This window comes from Neodiprion fabricii, chromosome 1 (genome assembly GCF_021155785.1).
Source record: "Neodiprion fabricii isolate iyNeoFabr1 chromosome 1, iyNeoFabr1.1, whole genome shotgun sequence".
Lineage (NCBI taxonomy): Eukaryota > Metazoa > Arthropoda > Insecta > Hymenoptera > Diprionidae > Neodiprion > Neodiprion fabricii.
The window spans coordinates 28,734,454-28,755,616 of NC_060239.1; the positions used below are offsets into that span (position 1 = coordinate 28,734,454).

The 21,163-nt window shown below is 43.2% G+C and overlaps 1 protein-coding gene across 8 annotated transcripts in view; it reads left to right on the forward strand.

The window, feature by feature from the left end:
* LOC124175539 (DNA N6-methyl adenine demethylase-like) overlaps positions 1-21,163 on the forward strand; it is a 93,908-nt gene that overhangs the window by 64,235 nt on the left and 8,510 nt on the right. For 5 of the 8 annotated variants that reach the window (XR_006869193.1, XM_046555909.1, XM_046555947.1 and 2 more), the window contains 8 exons: positions 2,350-2,574; positions 15,067-15,307; positions 15,412-15,665; positions 16,478-19,295; positions 19,539-19,726; positions 19,812-20,165; positions 20,259-20,486; positions 20,595-20,749. Coding sequence is in view for 7 of the 8 variants with exons in the window: in XM_046555909.1 (XP_046411865.1) it covers positions 2,350-2,574; positions 15,067-15,307; positions 15,412-15,665; positions 16,478-19,295; positions 19,539-19,726; positions 19,812-20,165; positions 20,259-20,486; positions 20,595-20,749 (4,463 nt within the window). In the remaining variant the exon portion in view is untranslated. The remainder of the gene's footprint in view (positions 1-2,349; positions 2,575-15,066; positions 15,308-15,411; positions 15,666-16,477; positions 19,296-19,538; positions 19,727-19,811; positions 20,166-20,258; positions 20,487-20,594; positions 20,750-21,163) is intronic. The other 3 variants (XM_046555921.1, XM_046555931.1, XM_046555964.1) reach the window with 3 other exon arrangements.

A 21,163-nucleotide genomic window follows, 5' to 3' on the forward strand; every position in this document is an offset into this window, starting at 1 on the left:
CTTTCGGCCAGATCTCGGACGTCCGCACAAAAGCTTGAACTGCGAACATTTTTCGTATAATTCTTCGAGCCGGTAGATTTCGCATCGTCGACGGACCCAACCCCGCAGGGGTATTTCGCAGCTGGGGGTAAACCGCCTGAAAGTGTTGCAGCGTATCTTCGTCGTCGTCGTCGACGTCGTCACCGGCACCAGCGAAGCATGTGCGTTTTCCACTCCCCCGGCTCGGTTCTAGCTACGAGGACGCACGGAGGTTGGAAGAAGCCGCCTATTTATAAACCCTAATAAATATACATTTACGCGCATATACAGCCACCTCGTGCACATGTGTATCGTAATAGGGGCATTGGACTCCTCGGGGACAACCCCTTGACTTTCGTTAGACGACGTATGTCTACGTATACTCATTTAGGGTACGACGAAACGATTCTCGGGGTCCTGGTGCGCTGTAGGAAATTCAATTGTTTCATTTTCATCGACGTCCCAACGAGACGGGACGAGACGAGACGTCTACTCGCCTCCCGGAGCGCTGCGCTGTCTCAGAATTTGAATCTTTCTTGTCAATCGAATCAACCATAGCTCTATATGCTATGTAAATGGATTCGACCGGAAAACTGTAATCGTTCATGAAAATAAATCAGATTCGATATTTTGATTTATACATATTATGGGTAGAAATAATGATTTACGGTAATAGAAATTTATAAATTTTTGAAATTTTTCAAGGTCTTTTGACGCATCTTTTCTAACTCGATTTCATTGATCGAATATCAATTACACGATACATCAGTGTAATATGTCAGAAATCAGCTCAGAGTTAGAAAATAATTCTATTATATTGTATTCTACTTGCATCCACTGGTTTCATTTCGCATAAAATTTCTTGCTACTCGTTGTGTTCGTAAGAATTATTTCGAACTTGTATGGAAAAATCGAATTTCTAATTCGTCGATTTTGACAAAGTTCGCGATGCCCGTTTTACGATAATTACTTGTTGCACACGTCGTGTCGAAATAGGCGAGGCTGTAGACCTCAACGATAGATCAAAGATGAATTACAGTAGTGTCAGAAATGTCTTCGATATCAATAAAGTCGCAAAGAATTTAAAGCTTGACTTGAAGTTCGTGTATAAATCGACTTTGTCCGTACGAGGTAATCCAGCAAATTGCAATGACTGTAGATTTTCGACGGAGCACCTGATGTTGGGTCTCACCCTTGCGTTTTTTTCACTACTCATGCCCACCGTATGAATGAAATTGTAACGATTCGCTAGCTGAGCTGTGTCGTAGATACCGACAGGAATTCTTTGTTTGACTTTATGGAAAGCCATCTAACCGTTGTGGCCCACTTTAGCCACGTATTTTTAGCAATAGGGTCACGCCGGCACGTATACAGAGGTTATTCTAGCCACTGGACGATCAGTTTTTCGTTCCTTTATTTTTTACGTTTCAAATCGAGACTCGAATCGCTTCATTGAGTACAGCTATCCATTTCCCGATGTGTAAATCATTCGAGTTAATGTTGCAACGTGTGCCGAAAGATTTTATGCTACCACATCGGCAAAATACAGTGTCTATATAATCTATCTTTATCTTTTTTTCCTTCAAAAAAGTGAAATGCGTTCGAAGCATTATCTATGAATTGAAGGAGATATTTTTAATAACAATAAGTGAGTTGTATAATACATAAATAAATACATTAACTAAAGAAACGAATGGTTAAATTTGACCCAAATCTTGACACTGTTCCTGTATTCAGTTTACAGTTAATTATCACTTAGAATTTGCAGGCTAGCGTAACAGTTGAATCAGTTGTAAAGGGGAATGAAAAATTTTCATGAGAAATTCGCGTGTCGCCGATGATCTTTCCATAATGTACGGAAATAGAAAGGAAAAAAATAAGATTTTGCTACCATATCTCGTCAACCCGTTCGAATATTGATAATCATAGTTAAAACTTTCCCTCACACTAGAATCATACTTTACGTTTAATTACTTTACTATCGATGCGTATGTCCAACTAGTTGGAAATCAGATATAAATCACTTGGCTTTGATTGATTGATGGAGATAGGATTTGTCTAGAAAAACAATATCGACTCGTTACTTGAATATGTCGAGCTCTCTTGAGTTGAGTGAAATTGACGAATACTTGGGATGTACTATGGATTCCATTACGAATCTTCCATGCAGGTTCAATTATTGTCGGAGGTTCGTTCGACTTTATACCTTACACTCACAGTAGACTCGTCTTAAAGTCCCCCGAGCACCCAGCGATGCCACTGGCACTATATAGATACATATATTCCCGTTAAATAATCTCATTTTTTTTTTTTTGTGTCACATGATTACAGAGTTACCGAAAGATCGCGCGTCAGGTCAGCACGCCGGATACACCGACGGTTGGACTGGGTAGTCCTCAGGCAGGTATTGGCGGCTTGCAACAGCAACAACACCCGCAGCAACAGGGACTCCACGTTGACGCCATGCAGCAGGCCAAGGACAGTTTGTCACCCGCGGTTGTTCAGCAGTCCGGAGCTCTTCGCAACGGGAATCCGGCGCCACCAGTTGTGTCAATGGTGAGTTCATTTATTAGTCCCTTTTTACTCAAATTTGCCGGAGGTGGAAAAGCGTGTCCGCTTTCGGTTACCGGATTCACTAGCCCTCGGAATTGAGGGACGGAGGCATGCCTTGATTTTTGACCTTGAAGTAGGTGGGAAGATATCCTGCACCTTACTCATCGGTTGAATTGGATAGCATCGATTCTGGGTGATATGAGAAATTGGTGATTTGTTGAAACAGCGATAAACGGTCTTGTGTCGCTGAAGTAGAAATACAGTGATTTTGGAAGACCCTGGAATACCTGGTCTACTCGTATCAGACTTGCTTTTGCTTTATTAACGTACCAGGTGAAAATATGCGGTATCAAAAACGTTGACACGGAAATTCCAGTTTGGTATGGATACATTTTTCGATCGGTGTACGTATGTAATAAGTAACAGGGAACGATTTTCTACGCAACTAGCAAAAATTGATGTACCGTTAAAAAATGTTTGTGTAATGCGTGCTTAATTCAGCACTACATTTGTAAACACGTCACTATAGACAGAAAGATAGATAGATCGATCGATAGGATATTTATCTGTCCATGACAGTAATGGATAATATTACAAAATTTAATCGAGAATAGAAAGCAGTGTAGAAAAATAAAACAATTTTGAAAAAAGGTGAATTATGATCCGAGGGAAATTAGCAATTTTTCCACAGAGATTTTTCATCCATGCTCTTTAGATCAACAGTCTATTTTGAGCCGTTGAGATTTGCTATCAGCAGACCTCGTGAATCAGCGATTCTTTGACAAGTAACATTTGCTTCAGTGAAAATAAAATATACCGTTTACTTCTGATCGTTACCGACGAAATTAACCGTGTTGATTACAAGGGTTTCGTTAGTTAGAAATTGAAACGAGAATTCGATGGCCACGCGGATATCGTCAGTCACAGAAACTGCCTCATCTGTCCTTGTCCGATGTGTTACGTGGTCATGATTGATCAATTCGAGGTTTCGGGTTACATATAATGCTTGAGGCACTGGTCTGCGGCAGCTGGTTTCCGTACTGGACATAATCCAATTACCGTGTATATCGTCCGTATTCTCTTGTGGACAGCGTCTCTTGATGGTGGTATTTGTACAACTGTTCCGGTGAATGGAGAAGAGCGAAGGTCTCCAAAGGTCGTAACGGACATGGTATCATTTGCCATTTAAATTCAGATGTTACATATTATCCGTCGCGTATGAACTCCTCGCTGGCATCAACGGAACATTTCATTCGACGGTATAATTTTCTTCCGTGTAGGTAGCATAGTTGTTTGCTTATCGGAATGGTTCGAGACGCTTATCAGCACCGCCTATGCTGGTATCTGTAACATGCTCCAGTTTCCTTTACTCCACACATGCCAGCGATGCGATGCGTGCAACGTTCCCTCGTGTCGTTAGTTGTATTATTATACTGCGTATTCCCAATCTAAATTCGCAGCTTGTTGCCGCCCGAGAGTTTGCCACGCTCCGTGTATTTACCACGGGTAAATTTTGTCTCAGGCTTGTCTCACTCCCGCTTTGAAGTAAAAAAGAAGCATGCTGAATTGGAAATATTGGTTCCAAATTGTGATTCAATCGGTATAAGTCGATTCGTTTAAATCGTTGTATTACTATGAAATAAACTCAAAAGTAACTCCATGCGCGAGATGTTTTTACTTTCGGGTACGGATAGAATTTTTCCTCTAACCATAATGCGTACACTGAGAAAAATTTCATTTGTTACAGTAACTAGAAAAATTGAGTAAAACAGGTATTGCTAAAACAAATGTTTGAATATCGTTGGAATTACGAAAGACGAGGTACGCGTAACCATTTTGCGCTATTGCCGATCCGTTTTTGGTAATTGCAACGCACAATCAGTTTGTGAGGCTTACTCTACTTTTTTAGTTAAATAAGGCTTTAACATCAATTTTTTGTCGCACAAGCATTAAATTTTCGCAACAGTCACAAGAAAGTATACATATATAGTAACAGTGATCGTAATGAGAAAGAATAGTAACAGATACTAAACGCTTTTTTGTTTAAGTTCAATGAAGTGAGCGAGCGCGATAATGTATCGAACATGGGTGTTTTGCTAATTCCGGATGCGCGTGCGTGTCGTAATTAGCGGCGGTTGCGTTCTCACTTTCGAGTGGCGTTTAACTAAAGCTGTGAACTTGTAGCGGTGTCAGATTTAGGGTCGGTTCACTTTTCTCTCGAGACCACCGCGCGTCTAAGTAAGTCAGCAGCAGGCCCCCATGCAGGAATGCGGGAATCCTTTCTCTCCGCGAGATTCGAGCGAGGAAATCACGCTACCTACCCAGGTTACTGGGCAAACCAGTCTCCAAACGGGTGTCGTGGTCTCTCTGCTCCTTCGTCGTCCTCGTGTGGTTGGTGTATCATTATCGCGCCTACGCGGAGACACGACGCTCTTGCGAATGGGCATCCACGTGCAGCCAACGCCGACGATCCTCAAGGCCACGCAGAAGGTCTTCACACCGACGTGACCCCGGCTCCTACTACTACGTACCCTGATCCTACGTTACCACGAAGTCGACAACGAAGAGCTCGGAACGGAGAACGCGTGCGTGCGGTGACTCCACAAATCGGTCGAGTAATCACTGCTTTGAACGTCTAATCTTTCCGGCATGGTCTAGGGTTCTAGTTGAATGTGTTATAAGTAGCGGGATGAGCCTGGTCTACTACGATGGTCGATCGGAGGGCCAACGGCAATGGTCATCGGTCTATGGTCATGGCCTGTGCAGGACAGTCCCGCACTTGATACAGCAGAAAGAATTGAATAATATAATACATAATGTAATATAATATCATACATCATACATAGCATTAAAGTTTGAAACCAAATTTTGGATGTTCGGATGTTCGGATGTTCAGAAAGTGACGTTAACAAAATTTTTTTCTCTCTGACATCATCGATCAATAGTAATCGTCGACGACGAAAATCAGCTAGCCGAATTCCTCAGTCCGGAAACAACCGCGCAGTAGAGAAGACGTATGAGAATCGCGCTCCGCAGATTTCGAGTACCGGGTTCTCTACCTCCTGGATCTTGCGCTCCGGTCCACTTCCTGGTGCAACTCGACTTGCAGGACAAGCACTCCGCAGTTCTGGCTGTTCAGGTCCTCCACCTGGTGGATCTCGACCTCCAGCACAAGTGCTCCGTAGTTCCTGCGCTCTAGGTCTGCTACCTGCTGAAACTCGACTTCCAGGACAAGCGTTCCGTAGTTCCTCATAGTTTCTGCGCTCCAGGTAATTTACCTGATGAATTGCGACTTTCAGGTCCTCTATCTGGTGAATTTCGACCTCCAGGATAAGCGCACCGTAGGTCCTGCGTCCGAGGTGATTTACCTGATGAATTGCGACTTCTAGGTCCTCTACCTGGTGAATTTCGACTCCCAGGACAAGTGCTCCATAGTTTCTGCTCAGTGCAGTAAGCAGTGAGAGCGTGAGGTATCTCATTAATCTCGTATCATCTGGTAAAACACTGATAACGAGCAAGCGCAGCGAGCCCACGAGCACAAATATCAGTTACATTAGGCATCCGACCCCGAGCGAGTTTTAACGAGCGAGGGTTTTACAGCTAGTTGAATAATAATCGATCAACTGACATTGCCTCGCGGAAAAAAGGGTATACTGAACATTTGCGTACGGTATGGTAACAGATGGATTTTGCTGTCGCGGTATGACATTTATTCCGATATTCTCTTACGTCGTTATTACTAAAACATATAGTACAATGTGTTATACAGTATATAAAACTAATCTTCATTCTGCGATAGAAAAACTCATCTGATCGTGGGGCTGCTCACTCGCAAATTCGGTGGCTCGACGATTTTCAAAAGGACTTGATTTCTTGTGATTTCGACTGCGATTCCCGTGATTTCCGAATCAATGAGATTACCTGCGACTTTGTATGGTTTCTAAATTTAAGAAATAATTGACTTCTAGGCTGTCAAGAAATGAAGATTGATTAATTATTACAGATAAACAATAATCAATTTACGAGTAGGGATACGTGCGTACTCAATCAATAACATAGATTATTAAAGAAATTCGAATCAATTTTTTTATTCTCTCACAAAAATTTTCGTGAACGCTTAAATTTTTTTCACTTGTAACAGCAGATGACTTCGAGAATGTATCCATTATACATAGACGTCGGATAAATGCTCGCTTGCTTGGAAATGGGATGAGTGATTTCGAATGTAATGAGTCAATGATTTCTCAAGTAAGCAACCCCTAGCATCTGTTACTATACGAAATTTCAATTCTCAGTATAACTTCATTTCGTGAACTACCCACGACTTCTTCAGACTTTGTATTACGGTGAAAAGACCTCTTCCCCGAATCACGAAAAATCTTTCTTTTAAATCCCATTCTTGCTACCGAGCAGAATAATATCCATCATCACCTCCCCCGCTGTAGCAGTGGCAGCAGCCTCTTTCAACTCGGCTTAGCGCGGCGCCGATCTTCCGTCTCTCTTTGGCTCTGGCTCGCCCCTCTTTCAGCTCTTCCCATCCCGCTTCACGTACGTCGGCGGTTCCTGTTCCTGCGGGTATTGATTCTCGTTGGCGGGCGGTCACCGCCCCCGCGGCCGCGGCGGTGGCCGACGCCGTCGCTGCCACCGTCTGCTACCAGTCTGCGGCCCCTTCCTAGTTTTCTTCGCCGAGAGATGGTCCTCCGTTAAACCTCTGATCGTAACCAAACTCGGTTCTTTCTTTTGGCCTTTTGTTACGTCGAGGGTTATCCATCTCGCCGAGGAAGATGTTGGCCGAATTCCGAATCGCGGTGTGGCAGCCTTCTTGGTCCCCGATGACCTCGTTCAATGCGAGTCTGGTCAGGGTTAAGAGCTCAAAGCGTTTACCGGATGGCTCGGGGGGTGTAAAATGGTCCTACCGGAGATCAGGAGGGTGCGATGACACGAAGGTCGAGCCCCGCGAGGGTCGGCAGCGCCCCCGTCTAGCCCCGCAGGGGTGTTTTCAAGACGGTCGTAAATTCACTCCGAGAGAGTTAGACACCGCGATCTAGGCCAACGTCGAGAGTCCCACCGCTCGAGGATCAGAACCCTCGTCTGGCAACTGGTTGCCTCTTTTATCTGGTCGCGAATTGCGACAGTTGGGGTTAGACGCCTTGGGGTGGGATTCGTGTTCAAGTGTACTCTGTCTCCGTTTGCACGCTGCAGAAAAGAAACGTTTTTCCGACGTTGAGTTTACTCTACGTTTGAAGAGAATTTCCTCCTCGCGACATAACGTAACCGCGTATGGGGCTGCACGAGGATCGAGGCTGTCCGATTTCCGAAACCGATTTCCTCAATCAAACACCGCAAACTTCAATTTCCGACGTAATATCTACGGACGTGTAATACCGTATGTATGTGCCCACATTTACCACATAACACGTTTACACTGACAGCCTATTTCACCGCCATGCATTTGTGGCGAATCGTGCATTTAATACATTTCGCCGGGTATACCGGAAGACCCGAACGGGGAGGAGCGTTGGTATCGATTTAAGCGGTCAGACCACACATTGTCGACTAAACTTACATATACGTCGAGTGAGGCTCACGCCGAGTAAACTTCTCATGCATTACGATTGACCCCTTCATTTTCCATTTCGTTATATTGAAACACCATCACTTGCCGTTCAAATTTGACCGTTTTGGATTCGAGTTTTGACAAGTACTCTGTCATGGTGTACATATGTAAGTTACTGAGCGTCACGGCGTTATTCTAGTGATCTGTAGTCTCACGTTTCTTTTCTGTCTCTGTATGTAAAGTAAACTATCATACCAATTGTGAAACTTGATAGTGCCCTAAAAGTAGCCAAATATCGACTGTATTCGCAAAAACCATTTTCAACTAAGTTTCATTTCCGATGATTCCTAACTGTGATTACAGCACTCTGGATGCTGATGAAATGACCGTCGACATTGATCCCACTCCTCGGATATTTAGCTTAAAAAGTGGAAAACATTTTCACGGTACAAAGCTAGTTCAGAAATTGTACGTCTTACACTTATGGCTTATGCTTAATGAATATCTAGAAATCTTGCAAGTGTTCAGTTATAGAAAATTCAAATCATTATGTCGTGGTCAACGCAGTCTGTTTTCGTATAACGTTGTTTTTGGCTGGTGGTAATCCTACCGTAAATGCAGAATTTGGTGTCCGGCAATTAAGTTAGAGAAGCTACGGGATGGAAAATTAATCGAATCATCGTATCGATGCGTCGTTGATTGCGGTGACCAACTTACCGATAAATTTACCCCACGCTACGTGACCACTTGACCGCGACACGGCATCTTCGGTTCCGATATGTGGATCGACCGTCGGGTATCTGGTTTACGGTCTGTCGCCCAAACTGGATTTAAAGTGTCCAATTGCAGGCCCCAACTTGACTAAAGTTTTAACATTACTCATTGAAATTCATTCGCGAAATAACTCCCCAAAAATTTTTTTGAAGTTGTACACCGTGAACAGTCGTTCATTGGTGCAAGTCTTAGTAACATATTGCTGTTAGACGGAATAATACTGAGTTACATTACAATTGTCAACGGAATCAAGTTGATGCTATACGTGCAGTAGGTATATCGATGTATTGGAACTGGCATTACATCGTTATCTGAGATTTATCGTTGAAAGAAAAATGGTAAAAAGTCAGTATTCCTGACCTCCTATATATTTACTTCAAAGTTCCTCAGCGAGCGGACGTAATCATATCCATTTTGCCAAACGAAAAATAACCTTCAAATGATATAGAGTAGTCTGAATCGCAAATTTCTACTTGAATAACATAAGTGGGAGCTTCTCCCGGAGCTGGCCGAACTTTACCTCACTCGGTGTTTACATAGGTTCCGGATTTCTTGCGAGCATGCAGCACTGGTTGTAACAAGTTTTGGCCCATGGGTAAAGTTCCGACTGTTTTCTAGAAAATAAAATCGTCAATACTTGCCAAGAAAATTTGTATTGAGTGTTCAAAAGTTTTAATTGTACAAAGCTGTACCGCACAAAAGGCAATTCCACCAGTCTGTTACAGTATCTAGTGTGAAATCAACCAAATGCCGATACTGGATACGTCGAAAAATGGCTGTGTCGGGTTCGACTCAAACACCAGAGCTCCGGTAGTTCCTCGAGCAGGTCCGGCACGGTGCTCTTTACCTTTGGTTGAGGGCGAGCATCATCCCATCCCCAAGGGTTGTGCTTGGGTCCCGGCTTCGGCGGCTTGAGTTGGCCTAGGTCACGTTGCCTGCTCTCTTGCGGAAGGAAGGATATTCCCGAGACTGCCTCCCCTCTGCCACTTCCTCTTCCTCTTTCTCTTCCTCCTCCTCCGCCTCATCCTCCGACACCCGCCGTTCTTCTTCCTTTGCGCGTCGCGGGTGGGAGTGGAATCAACGGCTTGGCTCGACGCCCGTCTTCGATGCTATCGGCCTTCACCGCAGTCTCGACCCCGTGGCCACTTTGAGGATATGTTTGTGTTCTCTGCTTCGGCACACTTTGCTACAGGTTCTAGCTGGAATTGACGAAGACGAGACATTTCCCTCGGCGGCTTCGCTTGCGATCAACTTCTTACTCCACCAAAGGATCGTCCTTTTGGCGCACCGCAACATGACCAACAGTTTCATTTCTTACTGCCTTTCTTTCCAGCCACTTGTAATGAGCGAATAATGTGGAAAGTGCAATCGTAGGCTGCGCGATGTTCTAGTTTCGTTTTGTCGTTTTCTTGGTCGTCACCTCAAGACGGTTCATCGAAATTGAACAATTTATTTTCTACTTCCATACCCCGGCAATAACGAGCTATCGACGTGGGCGGATAGCCAGCCTTGTATGCCTCGAATGCTTCTTCCTTGCGTCGAAGAGCACGAAGGTTAACCGGTCGGCTTATAATATAGTGTCAAAGAGCGTGAGCAAGAGAGAGGGAAAGAGAGAATGGCGATGAAAAGTTGACGGAAAAAGAAGGACGCGATGCGTTTGTACTATTTCAACGATATATCCATGTAACTAACGATATGGATGTAGTCTATGGCACGTCACAGACAAACTCGCTAATCAGCCGTTTATTTTGCTCAAACTGAAACCTCGGGGCCCCGGCGGCATACTCGATGAATCATTCCCTCGGCAGCAAGTTATACGATGCGTCTTGTCCCTTAACAGGCACTCTCGACGTGCAGAGGCACTTCTTGTGCTCAAAGGGCGCTTCTAATCGCTGATGTATTTATGCAGCCGGCTCAAAGGTGAGACGGTTAAACAATGGCTGGTTGGTTCTTGACTCATTGTCAGCTACGGGTACAGCTACTGTCAAAAATACACAACCGCTTGTCATTTCTTTCACCGTTGTGCCTCTTTTTCACTTGAAATACATTCGCGTTGTCATATATTTTCTAGACTGGGAATTTTGTGACCTGGATTTTCATGTACCTATCGTGAGCCGTTGAAAAGCTCGGTGCAGCCGGTGCAAGCCCGGCGCACAAAGCTTGCTCTCCTATCGTAGCCGAACGGCGACGGCTGATTGCCATTTTCAAGAGACTGATTAAATTGCGAGGCGCAGCGGCCATTGCGCATTCTCCTCGGTCTGTCTACGTCCATCCCCGTTCCTCTCTTTCAACGTTGTTAACTCTTCCTTCTCCCTCTTACGCGGCGGTTCTCGCCTGCATAACCATGGAAACGCCATGGCCGTGCTTCTCTTTCAGCTCTTTTTCTGCATCCTTGTCTTTCAGTTTTGCAATTTATTTTTCACTCAATGCTGTACGTAGTGTCGGTACGGAGTGCGGGGTCTACATACATACCTGGCTGAAATCGATGGAGGTATTTTCGCCCACGCAGACCGCCGCTTCTTGATCTCTCGCTCTCTTTCGTTCGGATATTTACATATAATACTGAAATCGCACATGCGGGAGGAAAATCTAGATGCGAGTCCAAGAGAGAACGGGTCAGTAAACGAAATTCATTCTCTGATTATTCGCTTCCGAATTTTTCACCCGCAAAATTTCCCCCCTTCATCGGGTTTTCCGAGGTACTTCAAATTACTGGATACGGCTCGGAGTGCTTCACGTGCTGAAGCCTTGGTTGTCCTTTGAACCTTTGCAGTATGAAGATTCTTGACGAGCACTTTCAACCGGATGATTAATTATTGATGCGATACTTTACAACGGGGGGTTTGAACCACTGCAAAAATTAATGCAACAATCTTGGATTTGAATCCGTAATTATTCCAAGAATTTCGACCCTTTTCTACGCGAGCAGTTTGAAAGGTATAATTTCTACCAATTGTATCGTATTACTTACTAGTTCGAATTGCCGTAATAATCCAGGACCAGGCAGATGTTTAGGTACTAAATAGGATTAAATTTCCGAATCGTTACGGACTCTATAACAATTTCACATGAAGCTTAAGTCTCGATTGACCCTAGAAATACGAGTAATTCTTATTTGACTTGGTATAAAGTTGCTATAATTAGGTACTTGCTCTTTTATGGCGTTCAATTATTTCACATGATATATGGTGTTACGGTCGCGTGCTATATCAGTGTGATGTTATACAATGCCAATACCACTACATGTGTATCTAGATACTACCCAAGTCATTTTCAACCACACTGGAACAGAATATCGATGTGTTTTATGGGAGAAAGTTGCTAAATTAACGTTTATTATGAAAATTCAATCACATTATTCACCTGTATAAGATAGTATGTAGTAAACGAGAAAAAGCGTCTTACAGATGTAGAAAAACAGATCGCCTATTGTTAAAAAAAAATGAAATAAAAGTGTGATTGATGAAAATATCGCAATTTTCAGATTCGGTTAATTTGAAAAACACACGTAAATTTCACGAATATCATTTTCCGTGCTGACTAGCAAATAGTTTCGTTCTGTGGACAAGTGGATTTTTTTTCATTCACTCGGAATAAAAGTTTACATGACGAACAGTACAAATATCTGTGAAATAACGTTGCAGTACATTTTTTACTGTCCAAACAGGTATCCTAAAATCCACAGCATCTGTATAATCAATTGCAGAAGTAAATTGGCAATGCTTGGTTTCAATTTCAAAGAAATATCAATTTTACAATGAAAATCGCAACTATCGGCATCAGCAAAAAGTAGAAATGGAAATATTGACCGTAATAAACCCCGGTAACCGTCAATTTTATCGACCGCAGCAATTTTTACGGCTGTTGAACAATCATATTGGTGATAAATTTCTGGAGAACTGATGTTTGCAATGATTGGTAATTCTGCTCACAATCAGTTATGAATTATACAAGACTTGAAATAACACTTGCCGAAAATTGTGTTGCCCGAAAGGCTAAAATTCGGGTAAAAATTTCCTTTATAAATGTTTTATTGTCATGCTGTGCTGTAAAATTTTGTATATAGGCGATCGAATTCAAGTTTGTAAATAAATAGTGCGGGTCATCGTTACCGACCTCACCTTTTTCCCGATGTCTGCAGCACTTTGAGTGATCGTCGGAACGTTAGTTTTAACTGTACATCAGATTTTGTTTTGGTAAAATGAAGCTCAGGTCCACAAGGGCATATTTAAAATAGTATTCTTTACCCGACGTTCGGTTATTACGCTTAGATGTCATTTTGATATCCAAAGAAAATGTATTCTGAACTGTAATCAAGGCAATATCCGGTGGGGTCACAGTCCATGAAGTCGACAAAAGATTGAGTCACCGATACGAAAACCACCGTTATCTCCTGGTGATGACTTCGCGAAGTCATGATGCGTTTCGCCGTTACCAAACTAGTTCGGTCAATACCATCCCAGGGTCCAGTAACCCGTCGATATTAATGTACCCAACTCGTTACTCGGGTGACTAGGCGAATCCTCTATTGCAGAATTAAAAATAGTGGAAGATCATCGTTCCGAGGGGTTCAACCCCAGGATTCAAGTTGACATAGTTTTGGCTTATCGGAAGACAGAAGTTTCAGCGTCATCGCCAAGGTTGTCACAAGCTACTGCAGCACTCCTTGGCTCTTTCATGCTGTAGCGGCAACAGCAGCAGCAACTGAAACCAGTCAGCCAGTCGATCCAGGCGCTTGTAACGTCTACCTTGCCGTTGTTTTCCTTTTGCACCAAGTTTTATAGTGGCGGGTTAAACTGCGAGGTTGCCGGTTTTCTCTCAGGGAAAAAATGAACGATTGCGATATATAATGCGTCATCAGCAATTCGTCACTCAGCCCACAGTACCGGGCGCAGGGTTAGGCTATTTTCAATTTGCACGATAAATTCCGTCGGGCATTCTTCAGGAGTTCCTACAATTTATCACGCGGAGTGTTGGGGCTGTCGAGAGAATCTGGCAAACCGGGAAACTGGCACGATTCTCGAAATTTATGACTTCCTTTTGACAACTCTGCCTGCAGTTGAAGGCATGCGTATACAATTTGCGAAAACACTCACTCACTGTTTTACAACAATCAGTAATTGCGAAAGAGCGAATCTGTTCCGTGGAAAATAGTATTTTTTTGTAGATAATTTGAAAACGGTCATGAATGTGACGCACCATTGATCTCAGACACCCCGACCCTGTCATATATTAGATTCACCAGAAGGATCGTGATAGCCGGGATCTATTACCGTGCTCCGTTGCGCAGCAGTTTCATGGCGCTATAGTTTTCGGAGTTTAGGTTACACAGACCCGGCAGACGATATAAGCCATAAATTTTCACGATGCTTTTCACACACAGGTTTTCCTCCGTCCGGGACATTAACTACAACCCAGACGACATTTTAAGGAGATGAAATCGGCCTGATGACTTCATGCTCCTACCCCGATATATACCGTGTGCTATACCCACCTTATAGAAGTTTCTCTCCTCGCTCAACGCTTCGAAATATCGAAGCGCCCGAAAAAGAAACGCGTGAATAAGAGAGACAGAGCCCTTGTTCAGAGCCTCTGTCCTCCTGCGCATCGGTTTCATCTACACACGCCATTCTCTCATCCAGCCTCAAATAGATTTCCTTCACTGGCGGTAGAACCGTGGGTATACCGTTATAACGCTGCTCGTTATAGGACCGCATTATGTGGAGACAATGCAATTCTTTCAGCGCGGCGTTATTTTATATACTTACTTATTGGTATTGTGTCCACTAAATATTGTTCACGATCAATCGATGTACAAGTTTTTAATCCTTTGGTTATGATCTGTCCGATGAGGCTATCCAGCCCCTAGATTCGCCTCATAACGAGCAACGAGAACACACATTTTCCGCTTTATTTATTCTTTACGAACGTTACTCTGTCTATCCACTTGCCTCTCCGTGATTTCATTTTATTGGCATTTGCTTATTTTTGGTATCTTGGATTACTTTCTTGTCTCGATATGAATTTCTCCAACATTGCTACGGACGCAATAAATGTTATCTATCTATCCATCTATCTAGAGACACGAGATGTGACGCTTATGTACTGCAAACTTGACGACATTCTACGCGTATATCAACGATTTGTCCATTCGCTTGTTACAGTCGTCTGGGGTGATGCCCGGGTTCTACGGAGACACTGGTGCGGGTTTCCGACCTGCAGCTGGATTCGGAAACACAGTATGGCACCAAGGAGTTGGTCCAGTTGGTGCAGTGACGGTGGAGGCTGCGCCAGCCGCCTGGCCTCCTCAGCAATTCATCCAACAAATACCAGCGCCCAACCAGCTCGAAGAACTGAGATATCACACTCAGTACAGCGCTGCAACTCCGTACCATCCACAACCTGGTGAGTTATAAAGATTTCTTTAAAAATTTTCGTAGATCTCGTTTTTTCCTGGATCCAATCATCATGGTGTAAAAATATTCATTAGATTGCGCTATTAATAGTAGATCTTTATTTGGTTTCAGTTGCCTATCAGCAACAGGCGTTCATTACCGCTGATCAGTCGGCGTTTCAACGGGCAGGCACAACCGGACAATACGCTATTACCGGTCAACCGTCGCCTCTAGCACCAGTTGTGGCCCAATCGGCAGCCACTACTGTTCAAAGACCTCTTAACGGTCAGTTTATGGACCCGGCATCAACGCCGGGTCAACCAGTCGGTTACGAAAGACAGGAATACGTTAATGGATACCAACAGCAGGTGAGCCAGAATGTGAAATTCTAGGTAAATTGATTCATTCATTAATTATCGCATTAGGGAATCATTTATTAGCTGTCATTCCGTGCTTACGAATTATCTATGTATACACACCTCATATATATTGAAGGACAATGTTAGATTTAGAAACTAAGATGCCGAGAAGTAAAGTTAAACTGGCAGAAAAAGGCGCAGTTCAAGTGAAATACGTTCCTTCTCTCTGTTGTTCGAGGATTTTTATAAATAGCCATTACTATAATCATAAGTTTGCATACCTCCAGACGATTCATTCTATCAAAATTTTGTACCCGACATCGTTTGAGATAAACTACCGTCTATTCGAGATCCCAAATCACTTTGGTTGTTTGAAAAATGTTAATTATTATTTCCAGTTATGAGTTATTTTGGGAATAACCGCTGGAAAAGCAATATAGAAACAATGCTGCTTGATTTTTTTAGTAGAATCTTAGTCTGTGCCAGTAACGAGAAGTTTTAAACCCATTCTGCGTGATGTCTTATCTTGTATTTGTATCAATGACTATGATTTACAGACATCTTGTTTTTTCATTAATGTTTATGATACAAACGTTATATTTTTGATCAAAATAACTACTTCATTAGAAATAAATTATTTTGTGCGACACAAGAAACAAGAAAAAAAAAAAAATACGGAACGAATGGTATTCGTGAAAATCAACTTTTACCGCATTCGCACACATGCCTGGTTAGATCGTAATAAGTGAACGTTTAACTGGTAATTGTGGTGATTAATGGACGTACAGGATCCAATTAACGAGTGTCACGTTTCCTTTCAGGACGTGACAATGGCTCCACCGCCATCGACAACTCCAACAAGTCGTAGTAGCTCGGTTCACATGGATACCCAACCGAATCAGCAAAGTCAGCAGTTACAACAGCAGCAACAACAGCCGTCGTCGGACACGCAAGTAAAAGGCTTTGCCGCGATCGCCGCCGGCAGCGTGTCGGGAAACGAGATGCCTGGGTATCTACTTCAACAGGGCCCGCAGAGTTTACACAGCTCTAACGGATATCCAGGCTACGTAGAAATGGGTCAACAACAAGCGCAAAATCAATGGCAGACTCAGGTCACGCAGCAGCAGCAACAACAACAACAGCAACAACAACAACAACAACAACAGCAACAGCAACAACAGCAACAGCAACAACAACAACAACAGCAACAGCAAATGCAGCAGCAGACTGTGTCCGATGCTAATCAACGTCATATATGGTCAGACACTAATTCGAATGCAAAAATTGGTAACGTTAATAGTATGACGTGGTCTGACAATAGCCTACAGCAACAACAAAGCCAGCAACAGCAACAACAGTTACAAACGCAACAACAAGAGCTTCAGAACCAACAGCAGAGACTGCAAAATAGTTTGAAACAGCAGAGTGAGCAACAAGCTCTACAAAATCAACGACAACAGCAGCAAATACAAAATCAGCAACAGCAACAGCAGAGTCTACAAAATCAGCAAGAGCTTCCAAGGCCAGCAAGTCATATGAGCTGGGAAAATAGCAGTATTAAGGAGCCGCAGACTCCCCAATCTTGGTCGGAAGGTACCGATAATCAGCAACAGGCGCAGGGGAATTGGCCACAACAAAGTCCTAAGCACAGAGACAACAAAAATCCAAGGTTGACGCCGTCCACTCAGCAGCAAAGTCAGCAGGGTTGGCCCCAGCACTCTCCAAAGGTGTCCGATCATCAAACACAGCAGCAAAATTCCCGAATCACGCCGACTGCTCAACATAACTGGCAGCAAAGTAGTCCTGAGAATCAGAATCAGCAGACTGGTCAACAGAATCCAAGATTAACGCCGTCTGGGCAGCAGATGCAACAGCAACAACAGCAGCAACAGCAACAACAGTGGCAACAATCGAAAATTGAACAAAATCCAAGATTGACTCCATCCAATCAAATGTCGTGGCCGGATACACCAACTAGTCAACCGAACTGGTCACCGAGTAGTTTGAAGAGCGATGGTAGTCAGCAGCCGCAACAACCATGGCCAGATTCACAACCTAGTCCAAGGAGAACTCCCGGGCATCAAACGGGTTCGTGGCAGAGTCAAGCGCCGCAAGATAATAAGATGGAAACCCAAATGAATTGGTCGCCAAATTCAACGGCAGAGAATCAAGGTACTTGGGGACAACAAACGACGAAACAGGATATTCAAAATTCTGGAGAAAGAATTTTGTGGCAGCAGGGACCAGAAAGTAATAAGCAAAATGGTTTTCCGGAAAACCAGGAGCCACAAGACAATATGTTTTCGCAATCTAATAGAGTTAATTTAAACAGTCGATTGAAAACTATGATTCTGAATAAACAGCAACAACAGATGCAACAGCAGCAGCAGCAGCAGCAGCAACAGCAGCAGCAGCAGCAGCAACAGCAAATGCAGCAGCATCAGATAAATCATCAAGAGCAGCAACAGCAACAGCAACAGCATCATTTGCATCATCAGATCGGCCAACATTCTAACGGAAGTAATAACCCTAATACTGATTTCCCAACGGATGATAGACTTAGAGAACCAAATGAAAGTGCTGAAAAGTTACAGGAAAAACGATCAGGAGAATATTTGAACCAAGCAGCCATGATGTCTATGGCACAAACTAATGAATCTATGACCGGTAATTTTTTATTGCATAGCCACCACCCTCGGGCCAATAGTTTGCCCGACGGTGGTGGCTTATGGGAGTGGACTGGAGGAGGAGGAAGTAATGTGAGTAATAGCACGTTGTTGCCGGAAACGGGAATAGCTGCTATTGAAAATTTCATGAAATACACAAGCGTTGATAAAGATGAGTCGGAAAAACCAGTGCCAGTTGCGGAACGACATTCATCCTGGACCGAACCAAAGACTCCAAAGGTTCCAGATGATGAGAATATTGATGATAAGTCGTTTCAACAGCGACTGTGTATTGGTCAGAATACCGATGATATATTTCCAAAAGAAGAAAACCAAGATGAGACTTTCAAAAAACAAGAAGATCCCAAAAACGATAAAAATGACATTGAACCTGCTTTTGACAAAGATTCTAGCGCTACTCAAGAAGAACAGACATTCGAGGTGGAAAGTCTAGAAGCTTCACCAACCTTCCGGACAGAAAATATTGATGACGAGGTCAAGTACAACTCGGAGCAAGTCATTAAGCAGGAAGTTGTGCCACACAGTTGTTCGCCTTTAGAAAGCACAGTGGAGTGTTCAACGATGGAAAATGATATAACGCCAAGTCTCGATGCGGTAGTGAAGACTGAGCCTGATCAAAAATCCGAAATGTCGGAAATTAATTATAAGTTCAGGGGTGACGGGGGACCAGCAATGGTGTCATCGGAAATTGGCTCGTGGTGCTGTAGAAGAGGTGGTACCGAACAACCGACGCCCGAACATTTGCGAGAAGGTTGTTGCCAAGGATTGCAGACCCGCGATGAAATTTTGGCCGAGCCACCGCCAAAAGCAAACGGGGCACAGGAGGTGAAAAGTGAAGGACCCAACAGTCCTAGAGCACCGTCGACACCTAAGTTACAGGACCATTTGGATAAGCTCAAGAATAATGTTAGGACCGAAGTGCCGGACTGCAACTGCTTTCCAGCTGACAAATGTGAGTTGAAAATGTGTATTCAGCACAACACTAACATTGAGAGAACACACTAACTATGAGTCATGATACACACATTGAGAAAACATCATCGTACATATGCGATAATTTAACCAATGGTGATGGATAAATCCTCACACACATGAAAACGAGCTTAGCGTTTTTGTCAAATCAAATTCTAACGCCAGGGCCGGAGATTTTAATTACTTCTTTTATGAGAGTCGGTGTGTTGTAAATAAAATACAGTTCAACCAAAAGGTCCACCCGAACCCGGTTCGTACTACACGCATCTTGGTGCTGCAGCGAATCTTTCTGATCTTCGAAATGACCTTGAAAGAAGAACTGGACTGAAGGGAATTGCTTTAAGATTCGAGAAAGTCATCTACACTGGGAAAGAGGGCAAAACAACACAAGGATGTCCAATGGCCAAATGGGTATGCCTCAAAAAATTATGCAAAGATCAAGTTTGAAAATAAATCTTTCACACATTCACGTTTTATAGATAAACTAATTTTACAGATAATCCGCCGTTCTGGTCCTGACGAGAAGATCTTGACTGTAGTAAAACATCGCCAAGGCCACAAGTGCGCAACAGCCTGGATTGTTGTTGCTATGGTTGCATGGGAGGGTGTACCGACACACGAGGCTGACAGGATCTATTCGCTTTTGAGCCACAAACTGAACCGTTTTGGTCTTCCTACAACCAGAAGGTGTGGAACTAACGAACCAAGGACTTGTGCCTGTCAGGGTCTGGACCCAGACACGTGCGGAGCCAGTTTCTCGTTTGGTTGTTCATGGTCAATGTACTACAACGGATGCAAATATGCCAGAAGTAAAACCGTCCGAAAGTTTCGTCTCTCTGTGCGAACTGAGGTGAGATTTACTAAACTCAGTAAAGCTTCATCTTCGAAAGAACGTATAATTAATCGTGACCAAGAAATTAACATACGTTATTTTATGTCATAGGAGCAAGAGGTAGAGGAGCGAATGCACGTTTTGGCAACTCTGTTGTCTCCTCTTTATCTAAGTCTTGCTCCGGAAGCTTTCAACAATCAAACGCAATTCGAACGCGAAGCAAGCGAATGTCGATTGGGATTTAAACCGGGACGACCATTTTCCGGGGTCACAGCCTGCATTGACTTTTGTGCACATTCGCATAGAGATTTACACAATATGAACAATGGTTGCACTGTGGTGAGTGAAGCTTTGATCAGATTTCTACTAATTCAGATTGTTTTCGTACGAAATGATGTAATTAATCGACAGTCGTGAAATAATATGATATATTGTATTGATTCTGAGGTCGTGAGTTTAACAAAGCATCGATTGCTGACTAAACCAGATGATGAACAGCTTCATGTCCTTCCACTATATATCATGGACGAATCAGACGAGTACGGCTCAAAAGAAGGTCAAGAGGAAAAAGTTCGGTCAGGAGCAATCGAAATCCTGAGCAAGTTAGTATGAGATTAATTATTGCAATTTCAAGATTTATCTTTGAACACTTTAAGTTGCTTGATATACAACATGCCTGCCTATTCATTTATCCAACGACGACATTGAATTTTTTGAAATTTACGTAGCTTATTGAGAATCGCGCTTTGATCAAATAGGCTCAACCTGTATTAATCAATGGATCAAGTTTACAACATTTCCTTATTTTATTGATCAATTATTCCATCACTACCGAGTCCAAAAATATACGACAAATTCTCTAAATCCGTCTAAATCATACTCAGATGATGTGAAGATCAGTCTTTGCATTTAGATCCAAATTTTGCGCGGTACTTAAGTTTTTTGCAACAAGCTTTCCTTGTGAGAGAGATGCGATATCTAGCGGATGGTTTAGATCCGAAACTGTAATTAGTTCT